This window comes from Pipistrellus kuhlii, unplaced genomic scaffold (assembly GCF_014108245.1).
Source record: "Pipistrellus kuhlii isolate mPipKuh1 unplaced genomic scaffold, mPipKuh1.p scaffold_m20_p_15, whole genome shotgun sequence".
Lineage (NCBI taxonomy): Eukaryota > Metazoa > Chordata > Mammalia > Chiroptera > Vespertilionidae > Pipistrellus > Pipistrellus kuhlii.
This window is the reverse complement of record NW_023425460.1, coordinates 30,989,822-31,003,438: the sequence shown is the minus strand read 5'-3', so window position 1 is coordinate 31,003,438 and position 13,617 is coordinate 30,989,822. Positions and strand designations below refer to the sequence as shown.

Here is a 13,617-nt window from a genome sequence, read left to right as displayed (position 1 = left end):
GGGCCTTTAAAATGCACCCAAGCTAATCCATAGGCAGCCACTGGAAGCACTGGGTTTGTACTTACTTATCATCTGGATAGAGGACTAATTCTTGGACCTCCCAGAGAACTCACTGTCAAGATGGTCTAGGTGAAAGTTCCCTGAGAACCCTTCTCAATGAGAGAAGAAGTATTGATAAATCTTGTACATAATTTTCAGTTGCTCTTCACCCTTGTTTATTACATAAAACCCCAAACTTACAAAACAAATGCTGGTTATATATTTTAAAAGGATCCCCCATTATTACTAAATAATTCACTTTGGGATACTTAAAGCCACACATTTCAGGAATGAACTTAAAATGTACTCAATTTTCTCCTTCCCCACAAACAAAACGTTCTTTACACACAACTTTCCAAGAACGTGTATGTCACACAAAGTACATTTCAGTAGTATTACAACATAAAAAACACCTGCTGAATTGGACACACACAAGAGAGCGAAGATCAGTTTGGGTCCAAAGGGAGGCTTAGCAGAGGACATCTCATTTGATCCAGAATTTCAAGATCTACACTAGCCAGGGCTGTTTACCCAGAGAAGGGCGGTAGAAAAAGTCAGAAATATTCTCAGTGGCCGAAACCGGTTTGGCTCAGTGGATAGAGCATTGGTCTGTGGACTGAAAGGTCCCAAGTTCGATTCCGGTCAAGGGCATGTACATTGGTTGCAGGCACATCCCCGGTGGGGGGTGGGGGTGGGGGAGCGGGGGGTGTAGGAGGCAGATGGTCGATGTTTCTAGCTCTCTATCCCTCTCCCTCTCTGTAAAAAATCAATAAAATATATATTTTTTAAAAAGGAAATATTCTCGCTGAAACCGTTTTTTGGCTCAGTGGTAGAGCGTCGGTCTGCGGACTGGAAGGTCCCGGGTTCGATTCCAGTCAAGGGCATGTACATTGGTTGCAGACACATCCACAGTAGGGGGTGTGCAGGAAGCAGCTGGTCGATGTTTCTCTCTCATCAACGTTTCTAGCTCTCTATCTCTCTCCCTTCCTATCTGTGAAAAATCAATAAAATATATTTAAAAAAAAATATTCTCAGAGGCATTGGGTGGAACGGGCTTACTGCAACTGTTTCCTAGCCATGTGGCTCTGAGGGGAGTGGCTGCTCTCTCAGACTCAGTTTCTACAGGTGTAAACAAGGATTACCTAACACACATGGTTAATTCTGAGGATTAGAGAGAAAGTCTACAAAGCAACACACACACACACACACACACACACACACACACACACGGCCTGACACACAGTAGGCAGGCCCTCTGCTGCCTTTACTTTGCTCCTCAACAAGCCAGTGAGGTAGCACACCTAAAGGCTGTCCATGCCATTTCATGCCAACCAGAGCGAAGTTACAGACTAAAATTAAACCAGCGCAAAACCTGGCTTCTCGGCCATGGCGGCAGCCTGCCAGGCAGTCTCACCATCTCCTCAGGCAGGAGATTCCAGGAAGTGACAGTAAAGAGGAGCGTTGCTGATTTTCAGAAGACATAGAGTAACAGGAGCTGTGAGAGATCGCCTCTAAACACATGCCCCCTTCCTATGCCCTGCTAACCCTCACCCAGTTCCTGGGGGAGAAGGCGGATGGGATGGGATGGGAGACAGGGGTGGTGTAAATGGTGAACTTTAGAGCCCCATCACATCCCTCAGGCCCCAAGAATCTCTCCAAACATCATCAGCATCATCTCTACTATGGTTAAGTGGCAATTTCTATAATTATACTTAAAAGTGAGTAAAGGCGCCGAAACCGGTTTGGCTCAGTGGTAGAGCGTCCGTCTGCAGAAAAGTCCCAGGTTCGATTCCGGTCAAGGGCATGTACATTGGTTGCAGGCACATCCCCAGTAGGGGGTGTGCAAGAGGCAGCTGGTCAATGTTTCTTCTCATGGACGTTTCTAGCTCTCTATCTCCCTTCCTCCTCTCTGTAAAATATCAATAAAATATATTTTTAAAAAGTTCACATCTATTTCTTTAAAAAAAAAGTGAGCAAAGGCTTTTTTTAATCACAGGCTCTGCAGAATGGCTAAAATGAAAATGAAATAAAATAAAAATACTAAGCATTGTGGAGTATGTGGTTCTACTGCTGGTGGGGATGTAACTGACAGGGCCAATACCAGAAAACTGCTGGGCAGAATCCACTAAAGCTGCTCCAGGTGCCCAGGGGCACAGCGATGGCAGGTGAATAGAAATGTGTGCTACAATCACCAAAAGTCACACCAGGACTGTGCTGTCCAATACATGTGGCTCTTCATAGTTGAATTACTTATAATTTTAGAAAATTAAAAATCCACGTTAGTGACCTGTAGGCGCCACATGTGACGAGCAGGAACCACATTGGGCGGCCCGATACAGCACATTTCCACACCAAAAGTTCTATTGCAGACTGTTCTAGAATGTTTGTAGCAGCCCTATTCACAGCAGACCCAAACTAGAAACTACGCACCTGCCCGCCAACAGCAGAATGGAGGAGTTCACTGTGGTGTGGTCACACAATGGAATCCGGTTAAGTGAGGAAAGGGCGCGATCTATAATAGAGATAAATCTCACCGGGCCCGAAACCAGGCACAGAGGGCACACACTCTATGGTTCCGTGGACGTGGACGTGATGTTCTAAACCGGGCAAAGCCCATCCTTCTGGGCTGCGGTTAGAAACCAGGGCAGTGGCTGCCAGGAGCGGTGCGGGAGTGACAGAGGGAGCGCGAGGGGACTCTGGGCGGAAACGTCCTGTGTCTTCACCTGGGACCTGGTCTCAGGGTGCTTACTATATAAAGCTTCAGCGAGCTCTCTCACCTTTTCTGCACATGTTCGAAAAGCTCCTTTAGAAGCTGCCCTGTTAGCAATGTCACCTGCAGCCCGGGTTTTCAAAGCACGCCCTTTCCACAAAGCGCCTGTGGGTTCGAGGCCAGTGCGGCTCCCCAGACCCTCCTCTGGGCTCCAGCGAGGCCTCCGGACTCACCAGACTCCGGGCTCCCGCCTCCTCGCCGCGCCGGGCCGGCTCTGCGCCCAGGTAGCGGCCGTCAGGGCGGCCGGCTCTTCCCGCCGCGGCTCCCGTCCCGGGGCTCCGGTCCCGGGGCTCCGGTCCCGGGGCTCCCATCCCAGGGCGGGTAGGATCCCCGGGGCTCCCGTCCCGGGCGGGCAGGCTCCCCGGGGCGCCCCGTGCCCCCCCGCCCCGCGCCCCTGCCAGCCCAGGCCCGCCTGGAGGCGGCGCCCGGCCCCACGTCCCCTGCGCCGCTCCCGACGGCTCCGCGTCCTCCCCGCTCCCCGGAGCCAGGCTCCGGCCCAGCACCGAACCTTCTGGTCGCGGGGAATCGCCGTCCGTCCGGGGCTCCGTGCGGCTTGGAGAAGGCGCCGGGAAAGTTCCCTCCGGGGGCCCTGCGCTCCCAAGTGAAGAGGGAGCCCGTGTGGCTGAGGCTCCCAACCAGCCGCCTCCCGCGGGCGGTTCGCCAGGCAAGGCCCGCCCCCCGGCCCCGCCCGGCCCCGCCCGGCCACGCCCGGCCCCGCCCGGCCCCGCCCGGCCCCGCCCGGCCGGTGGGGAGCGGCCGCAGTTCGTTGTGGGGTGGAAGCTTAGAGCCTCAAGGGAGAAGCGGTTGAGGGGCCCGAGGTTCCGCCTGAAACCTCCTTTCCCCCTGGCCCTTCATCGGCTTCCACCGCCCCGCGAGGCCTCCGCCCGGGGAAGCACCTGCCCCCGGCTGGCCAGCAGCGACTCGGACCCGTGCCGTGCGCCTCCAGTGTTGGGGTTCTGAATCCTCCCGCCCGCCTGTCTGCGGTTCCCCAAACCCCGGCCTGGAGAGGCCTCAAGGGCAGAATAGATTTCTCTGCAACAATTGATCCAATGTCTGATGCGGACCAGGCAGCTTGATACGCTGCTTTTACATGGACCATCTCATTGGATTTTCAAAGCCAAGGTGATTTGTACACGAGCGTTTACTTATGGAAGCATTCATTGAGATGTATGCTTAAAATGTGTGTATTTTTCTGTAGTAAAAAAAAAAACCCCACACCTATGAGAGAGGTGCTATGAGCATACCCATTTTATAGAGGAGGAAACTGAGGTTCGGATACTCCTACCTTACCAAGGTCTCTGCCGCTGTTTGTGGTGGTGCTGAGGTTAGAATGGAGGCAGCCTCACCCCAGAGTCCAGCCCCTTAACCCCTCGAGATTGGGCTCTGAAGGAAACATTTTTTTTTAAAAGCTGGGCTTCTAGAATCTATGCCACCGCCTCCACCCTCGGCGCCGATTCAGTTCTTAACCTTGATGTGGCACCAGTCACTGGGTGGGGAGGGATTAACCACCCATTCAGGCCTGAACCAAAAGTAATCTCTGGAATCATATCGTCCATCCTTTTCTCTATCGGAGAGTCGGAAACCAGAGCCCAAAGGGACGATTTACTTCGATTGTTCAAAATCTCACGGCTCGGCTCGTTAGAAGGCCTGCTGGGTTTTGCAATTCGCCCTGGCTTACAGGACAGTCCAGGGAAGCAGCACTTGGGCCTGGGAGAGTCTTTCCCGTGCAGAGGGAGCTTAAGGGAGGAGAAGCTGTATTGGTCAAGGGTTCTCGCCCTCCAAAGGCCAGGGCCCTGGGACCCCAGCAAGGAGAGTACAGAAGTCTTTGGGCAAAGAGACGGGGAGCTATTGATACTCAGTGTCCGGGGAGGGGCATCCAGTGGGGAAGGGCTGGTCCAGGCTGGCTGTAAGACATGCAAACTGCAGGGAAGCCAACCCACAGAACGGCTCTGTATCCTTCGTGAGGGCCACACACCTCCTTTTCCAGAACAGGAGGCGACACAGAATGAAGGGAAATAAATGTGGGCAAGAAGGAAACAAGACAAGGAAGGTGGGCATCTGGGGCTGGGAGCCCTGAGAGGCCGCGGCCAGCAGAATACGGACTGGGTTGGGGGGAAAGTTGCTTACTTAGGAAACGCCCATCGGAACGAGGGTGTCTGCTCTCAGAGCTGGTGTGCGGGCATTGCAATCCCACCTTAGAAGATGATGCCCTGTGTGCAGGCATCATCTTCATCATCGCCTACCATACTCCTCGCCCGGTGAATGAAGGGGAAGTCGAACAGGGGTTTATCCTATACATCCCAGCTCTCCACCCCCTTTGCTGCCCCCACCCTCCTTCCTTATTCCGAACTCCTCCCCATCACCTAATGTTTGCGATCTGGTGTCAAGGTCATTATCAGGTTCTAAGCTGTAGAGCAGAGGACAACAACCTCCTACAGAAGCCGTGCCCCCAGGCGGCATGGGAGGAGGGGGCGGGTAGTCAAGGCAGGATTTTCCTCTGCGATTGATTGGTTGGGTTGCGTGTCTTCTACCAGGATTTCAGCTGCTCTGGCTCCTGCCCCAGGGAGCGAAGAGTCCGCCCCACTTCTCCCTGGCAGCCAGCACCCAATGCCCACAGCTCTACCCCAGGAGGCTATCCTCATGGCCCTGAAGCACCAGGGGAGGTGGCCCTAAAGGAGCCTGGCCCCATGATCTCCTACTGTGCTATCCGTCCCAAAGGAAAAAGATGCCAGCCTGCCCCTCCACACCTCACCGGGAACTCACGTGTTGGGAGGGAGACAAATAAAGCTGTTGCTGCGATATTGGAAAGTACCTAAGACTCTGGTGGCACATCGGAGGGACTGATTGCCTCCACTTGGGTGGTTCAGGAAAAGAAGCCTGGCCTTGAAGGAGAAGCAAAAGCTCATCAGGCAGATGGGGCGCAGGGCATTCCACATGGAGCAGGGCCGCTTCCGAATAGCGGAGGCACGGAGGCTGCAGCAGCAAAGCACAGCTTGGATGGGCTTCCTTCTCGCCATCCAGGCGTCCGCTTAAAAGGCTTTCTCGACCGCCTACTCCGAAAGAGCCCTCTCTCCAGCACTTGGTTCTAGTTCCTTTTTAGAGCATATCGACAATTTTTACATTTTTTGTTGTTGTCGTCTACCTCCCTGACACACGCCCCTGAAAATAAACTCTATAAGCCCCCAGACACCTTTCTCTCTCTCTCACTGTCCTCAGCATCCAGAACGGTGCCAGTGAACATACTTAAACAGTAAATGCTCAGTGAATGCTGTGGGATGGATGGATGGATGGATGGATGAGTCCTTTGCAGCTGCAGGCCATGAGAAATGTATTCGGAAGCGACAATTCCCTCCTAAGCAACTCATGAAAGAGAACAGCTCCAGAAGAGAAGGCTTCTCGGAAAGAGACTTGGGGCGTCGTGGTGGTGGGAGGCGGTGTCCCAGCTCCAGGACGGCCTTTCAGAAATCAGGGAACTGGCCGCTGGGAGCTGAGCTGCATGACCGGCCGGCAGTCTGGTGCAGTAACTCCCGCTGGGTCCCAGGGTCTTTTGGCCTCTGGCACAGCGCGGGAGGGAGGGAGGGTCTTCGCTCCCCAGGTACCGCCTCTCCAGCCTCCCCTCGGCCCTGATGGTTGCCTCCAAGCCTCCTCCTGGGCGGTCAGCGGCGGGTTTGGGAGGATTCCCTCGCCTGCCGCCCCTTTCTATCTCCCCACCTTTTTCTCCCCCCTCCCTCTCCTCCTCCTTCTTTCTCTCCGCGCCCTAGCCCGGCGGCCCCCGCCCCCCTCCAGTAGGGGCGAAATTGCTAAACTTGTAGCAATAATGACCCTGCATTCAGGCCGCCGGCTCCCGCTGAACGCCTCCGCCGCCCGGGCCGGCCGGGCCTCATCAGCGCGGCCCTCCCCGCCGCCCGCCCCGCCGCCCCCCGCCCCCCACGCCGCCCCTCCCCCAGCGCACAAAAGTGGGGAACAAAACCCCCCGCGCATTTCTCCGCCGCAAGCCGCGCAGGCTGCATGCACAAAGCCCCCGCTCTGGGAAGCAGTGGGGCGCTGGGGAGGGGGGGACGTCAATCCCGGCGCCGGGGTTTTTTGTTCGCGCAGGGGGCACCTCGCCTTCCTGCCACACCTTTTGTTCGGGGCTCCGATAAAAAAGCCATTCTTTCCGCACCTTCCCGGCCCGGGGCCGCCTTTCAGCCGGGGCCCAGGCCCCACAATGGCGCGGCGCTCTGAGGCCTCCCCATTCACCCGCCTTGGCACGCTCACAATCGGGCCGGGCGGCAGCGCGGACCCCGCGCGCAGGCATTCTCTCCGCAGGGACAGGGACAGGACAGGCACAGGGAGCGGCCTGGAGCCGCCGCGGCCGCCGAGGGAGCGGGGAGGGCGGCCGAGGGGCGCGGCGCTCCCGGGCCCCGTGGTAAGCCCGCCGGCGGCAGCCAAAGAAGGAGCCACCTCCGCGCCGCCCAAGGCTGGGCCTGGGGGGGGGGGGGTCGTTCCCTTCCCTCCCCCTCACCCCCGCTGGCGACCCTCCAGGTGGGGCAGTCTCTAAGCCTGAATCTAAAGCAGACTCGCGCACTAGCGCAAACATCTGGGTAAAAACTGGGGGTGGGGGTGGAGGGGTTGACAAAGCCCCGGACCTCACAAGGCCACGATGCTCCGACCTATTCTCGCCTCGAGAGTAGAAAGAAATGGATGAACAAAGACACGACGAGGAGCCCAGACCTGCAGCCTGGGGACGGGCGCAGGCCGGAACAGGCTGCTATAGGCCGCCCTCCCAGGAACACCGCTTCCCCTTGCTCACCTGGTCTGCCCCCGCCCGCCCCGTTAGCAGGATCCCTCCCCATTGGGGTGTGGGGGGTAAGGGGGGCGCTAAGCAAACGCTGCAGCCGGCGAATGGTTTGGAAATATTGCACCTTGTTTATTGACTCCTGTAGTGTATGGCAGCGGGTGTGTACATGGCATGTGGATATAGTTATATTTATATATATATATATATTATATGTGCTGAATACAGAATAACGAAACAGAAAGGAACCCGGTAACACCTTCTTCCATGGGCCACACCAGGTCCCGGATTTGTTCAGCCCCCAGATTTTTTTTTTTTTTTTAATCTCACTTCGCTGTTTTTCTTTTCTACCCACCCCCGACAATCCGGAGATCCAGGCCGAGGACTCTGCTGCTGCGGAGGGCGGGCAGGCGGCTGGAAAAGGGAAATGGAGTGGAGTGTGGCGTTCCGGGCCCGCCGAGGGGTCTCAAGGTCCGCGGGGCTTGGCGATTTCTCAAGCCACGACGCCCTTTTTTTTCTTCTTCTCTCCTTCATGCTATTGTGTGTGTGTGTGTGTCTTTGGGTTCTCCGCCAGCGCTTTGAGGAGGCCTCGGGGAGGCCTGGGAGAGACGCCTTCTCGCTCCAGGAGAACCGAGCGGCAGGCAGCCAGGTTCCCGGCCTCTCGCACTCCGATCGGGGCCAGGTCGGGGCCAGGATCCTCCCCAGCACCCCGCCGGCCTCTCTGACTCGGAGACAAGTCTCCGCACCGGCCCTGGGCCCCCTCCTCGGGCCTTCAGTGAGCTGCGCTCGGGGCTCTCCAGAGAGTGAGACGAGTTTTGTTTTTTGTTTTTGTTTTTTAACAAGGGCAGTTGGCCCTTGGATCCAGCCTTCCTCGCACTCAGTTCCGTGGAGCCAGGCTGCGGTGGGGCGCCCGCCGCCGCCGTGACCCTACCAGGCCCGGATGCCCTGCAAGGTGCCCTGCGCGCAAGCCGCCCCGGCCGCCGCGCCCTGATGCAACGGCTGCGCGCCGCCGCCGCCGCCGCCGAAGCCGCCCAGGCTGCTCACGTTCACAAAGGGGCCGCCCCCGGCCGCGCTGCAGGCGGGCTGCAGCCCCGCGGCCGCCGCTGGGGCCCCGCCGCCCCCGCCGCCGCCGCCGCCGCCCCCGCCGCCGCCGCCGCCCGCCGGGTACACGCAGCCGTAGCTCCCGCTGTAGGCCGCGGCGGCGGCGGCGGCGGCGGCAGCGGCGGCGGCGGCGGCCGCGGCCGAGTTCCCGTAGCCGTAGGCGGGGAAGCCGTTGTAGGAGTAGGCGCCCGCGCTCACGCCGTAGGGCGCGCCGTAGGCCGGGGCGCCCGGCGCCACGCACGGCTTGCCGTCCCGCACCAGCACCGGCACGGCCACGCGGCGCGGCGGCGGCGGCGGCGGGGCCGCGTGCGCGCCCAGCTCCAGGGACTTGTCCTGCCGCTGCCTCTTGCACTTGTACCTGCGGTTCTGGAACCAGATCTTCACCTGCGTGGACGTGAGCTTCAGGCTGCTGGCCAGGTGCTCGCGCTCCGGCGCCGACAGGTACCGCTGCTGCTTGAACCGGCGCTCCAGCTCGAAGACCTGCGCCTGCGAGAAGAGCACCCGCGGCTTCCGGCGGCTGCGCGGCTTCGGCCTGTCGCCGTCCTCGGCCGCCTTACAGTCCCCCGCCGCCTCCAGAGGCTTCTTCAGCGGGCAGCTCTCTGCGGAAGAAGCAAAACGTCAGCGGCCCTTATCGATGTGCCGGACCTCGCCGCGGCTCCGACCCCGGAGCACCGCGGCCTTCTTCTTGGTAGCAGCGCACAGAATGCGGCTGTAAATGTCTATAGAGTTTTGGGGAAGCTTGTGGCTCCGTCCACGTACAGTTAGAACGCCCCTGAGGCACGTTCCATGGGGGTGGGAAGATAGTTACAGTTAGTGCGCATTTATTTAGAACTTGAGCATCTGCGAGAGAGGAGATTACCCCGAATTACATGCGCGCGGCTCAGCGCGCTAATGACTATTTTCAGGATGCAAGATTGCAACTACATAACAGCTACCGTGTTTGCAAACTCGTTTGCCTTCCACTCCGTCACGGATCGCTGAAGGTGTGGGGCGTGTTGGCATTTGGGAGCCGGTATTCGAGAGCAGCAAGGACATCTTTCTGAAGGAAGTGCAAACGCTCATGCATTGCCCAGGGACTAATTCGTGCTCGCGGCTAAATGTCCCTGTGACGCTGTCTGTGCTACCTTAGAGAGAGAAAGGAAATTTGACTGATATCGACAGTTTCAAGTCGATGTTAGGCCCTGGGGAGCTGTCAGAGGGAGGGTAGGCCTTGGCTTTGGCCAGATCAAATTTCCTTCTGCGGGGGGGGGGGCGGAAGAGAAAAAGATTCCACTGTGTCCCCTCCGAGACCAACACTTCCTTGGAGGTTTTATTCAGTTATCTGATTTCCCTACCCAAGTCACCTCCCCTCCGATGGGAGCGCCGGGATCTTAGACTAAGTCTGGCGCGGTTTTCCTTGGGCCGGAAGCAGCACTGCCTGGGACACAAAGCAAAACGTTAAGAATTCTTAAAAAAAAAAAAAAAAAAAAAAAAAAAGAGGCCGGCGCCTCAGGGGTGTGAGTGGTCTGCGGGACACACTGTGTTCCCACGCAATCTCTCCTCTCTGCCGGGTGCTGTGGGTTCGAGGACGCTGAGCTCGAAGGAAAGATGAGGAAATCACTCTGCTGGTCTCTAGCAAACTTCCTGTGCCCCGTGGATGCTGGACACAACCTCATTATTATTTAATTTTTTTTTTCTGAAAAGAGGGACCACTGCTCTGGCATCAGAGATCTAGCCTCATGCTAGAGGGAACTCAGAAAAGATTCAAGCTCTTGCCCCTTTAGCTCTTGGAAAGAGCGGAAATACAGAGTTTGCCGGGACTCAGCCACTGAGTCCCTATTGCTCCTCTACAGGAGGGCAGCAATCCCGACTTTCCCTTCCCTTGGGGGCTGCATGGACTCCTCCCTGGGAGGAGGCATTGTCAGGGTTACCCGGTCCTTCTCTCTCCACCCCAGGCCAGGAGTTGCTCTTGGCCAGGAGTTGTCGTTGGCCCTGGGGAAGGCAGGATCCCCAGCCAAGGGCTAAAGGGGCAGACAACCACCATGCTGGCAGGTCTTGGGGGGCGCTCCGCCATTGCTCCAGATGTGCGGGTGCATTTCCTTCCCCCCCCCCCTCTACTCACTTTGGCTCCGGTCCCTCACGACCTCGGACTCCTCTTCGTGTTCCTTCGGCCCGCTGCACGAGTCTCGCAGGACTGCGTGGACATAGCCCTGCGGACAGAGCCCAGAATCTCCGTGGCCGTCGGCCGTGGCCAGTGAGTTCAAATAGGACAGTTTCTCCCCTTCTTCCTCCTCGTCTTCCTCCCCTCCGTCAGAGAATTGCGTCCCGTCGGCGGTGGTCAGCATGCAGGGCGCGGCGTGGAAGTGGTGGTCCAGGTCCGCTTGCAAGTGAGCGCCGTGGAAGTGCTGCTGCTGCTGCTGCTGCTGCTCCAGGTTCAAAATGTCTTTGACTGAGAAAGGGGTGGAAGTGACCGGGCTTGGTAACATCATCAGGGCCACTTAATTTCCCAGCCCAAATACTCAATAAATCCCGGCGGGGGCGGGGAGGCAGCGCAGCGCTGCTCCAGCTCTCCAGATCCTGAACTCCACCGCTGCCGCCGAGTGGGGCTTTTGACAGACGCGGTCCTGCTCCAGTCTAAATCGGCTCCATCATTGGCCGGGACCTGGGAAGTCTGGGTTTTGTTACAGCCACCGCAGGGTCTGGGCCCGCGGTGGTGAAGCCTGGGTCTGAGGTCCGTGCGTCATGTCGGGGGCGGGGCTCTCGCCTCAGCCTCCGTTCCCATTGGTCCCGGCGCGCGCGGACCACGCCCCCACTTCCCCTGCGAGGGGAGCAGTGACTCGACCAGAAATAGCCAAGGACTAGTGCAGTCTCCGAGTCTGAGTCGCTGCCGCTGGCGAATCTGCACCGCAATCGGGTGCCCGAGCACCACTTCCCGCCCCTTCTGGCCGCCCCTTCCCGGCCAGCTCCAGTTCTGGGAGGTTTTCTGTCCGCAAAACCAACTCTAGGAAGGATGGTTGGATGGCCCAGGAGCGTGATTTTTCCAGCTGCTGCAGGGCAGGAGAGCTTCCTCGCCTATAAATACCGCGCACTAGATCCCCTCCAAGGAGGCAGAATGGTTTATATATCTATAGATGAGCGACGTGTCCCTTCCCGCCTCATTGACTTTGCTCAAGCTCTGCGTGCATCAAAAGCGGTTCTCCAGGGCTCTGCTCAAATACCACCTCCTCCAAGAAAGCGTGCCCCCTGGACGCCTCGCCAGGGAGCTCATCTCGAATCTGAACTTGCAGCGTGTGCTAGTAAAGGACATTCGTCCACTTATTACTTCCCACTTAGTACTATCTATAGCTATATTGCCTGCTTGCTCCACCCAGGTAGACTATGAGCCCCCAGAGGCAGGGGCCAGGTTGCATTGGCCCTTGTATTTGTCCTGCAGCACCTGCACTGCGCAGGTAGGTGAGAGAGGGTACGATGGAGTCATTGCTGAACTTGGTTGTCCCACAACTCTTGGTTTGAATCCTAGCCTAGTCAGTGTGTGGCCTTGGGCGTTTCTAAGCCTCAGTTTCTTTGTCTACAAAAGGGAGACAATAATACCTTCTTCAGGGCTGTTGCCAGGGATAAATGAGGCAAGACATGCCAGGAGCCAGGGGAAGGCCCCACACATGTTCAGTGCTGAAATACATGTCAATTACTGCTATGCAACAGTGTAGAGGTCAAACAGTGTCTGTTGACTACACTGGTGAGACAAAGCCCGAGTGCGCGCACGCGGTGGCTTCACACAGTCTTGCTGAAGAATCTGTCCTCAGAAGGGAGGTGAAAAAAACACACACAAAAAAACACAAAACCCGCCATGGAGATTGTCTTTTCTGCCTATTGAAATTGGGGGCCAGTTTCTAGACCTTGACCCTTGGAGGCCTCTAATTTTCCCAGCCCACCCACCTCTGGCGCCCTCGTGCGGCCCCCTTCGTGCATTCTAGGCGAATCTGTGGGGTCTCCTGAGATACAGGAGACTGGTAGGGATCATCTTCCCGACAATAGGCGCTGCTGCTCTGACTCCCAGCCCAATGAGAAACGGGGGGCGCAAGAAAGACCCTGCATAGCGCTGGCCTTGAAAGAACAGAGATCTGTTCCCGACCAACCTTGATGCTCCCTCCGGCCTTAGCTGCCCCAAGCATTTTATTTTTATTTTTATTTTTATTTTTATTTTTGGCAGTCGAGATGGTGGAATTGGGGGAGACCGGCCTCAGCTGGAAGGAGCGGGTGGACCGCGCAGGGACCGAGGACAAAGTCGCTGAGCGGTGGCAGGCATGGAATGGGAGTGGGGATGAGGGTGGAGAGCTGCCATGTGCTCCCTTCTTCCCCCCCCCCCCCCCCCCCCCCCCCCCCCCAGCAAACAGCAGAAGGAGTGGGTGTCCGAGACTGGGGAGAGAAAGAACAGCCGGCTGGGAGGTGGGGAGAGGCGGGGCGGTTCAAGAGGGAGCGGAAATGGTGGGGGAGCCAGGTCCTGGGGAGCTCGGGAGCTGGGACGCGGCAGCGCGGCCACGTGCGCGGGGGAGTTCTTAGGTGCCAGTGGCCGGTGGGCTGGGGGTGAAGGGTTTTGTGGGCAGGGCCTGGAGCCAGGAAGACCGCTCCGCAGCTACAGGGGCACCCCAAGCCTTCCAGCTTTGAGTTCTCAGACCACTGACGCCCCAGGCGGGCCGGGGTCTCCAAACCAGGCCGTGATGCTGCTGAAAGGAGGATGCGCCAGGCTGTGCGGCAGATGGAGTGCCGGGGCGCAGAGATGGAGAAGGAGGTGGGGGTGAGTGCGCGGCGCTGCGGGCCGGGAGCCCCTGAGTGTGCGCGGTGCGGGTGCCCGCCGAGGTCCGAGAGCGAAGCTGCGCTCCAGCTTCACTCCTCCGCCCCTTCCCCTCTGGTCCTCATTTTTTTTTTATTTTTTTTTTACGCTTCTCTGGGT

At 57.9% G+C, this 13,617-nt stretch overlaps 1 protein-coding gene across 1 annotated transcript; it reads right to left on the bottom strand.

Moving 5' to 3' along the window:
- Nucleotides 1-7,694: 7,694 nt before the first annotated feature.
- Nucleotides 7,695-11,832, bottom strand: NKX2-3 (NK2 homeobox 3). Its single transcript, XM_036438812.2, has 2 exons — nt 10,789-11,832; nt 7,695-9,286 (listed from the first exon to the last, which is right to left on the bottom strand). Exons 1-2 carry the CDS (start codon nt 11,153-11,155, stop codon nt 8,514-8,516), a joined length of 1,140 nt encoding a protein of 379 aa, XP_036294705.1. The 5' UTR covers nt 11,156-11,832; the 3' UTR covers nt 7,695-8,513.
- Nucleotides 11,833-13,617: the final 1,785 nt, after the last annotated feature.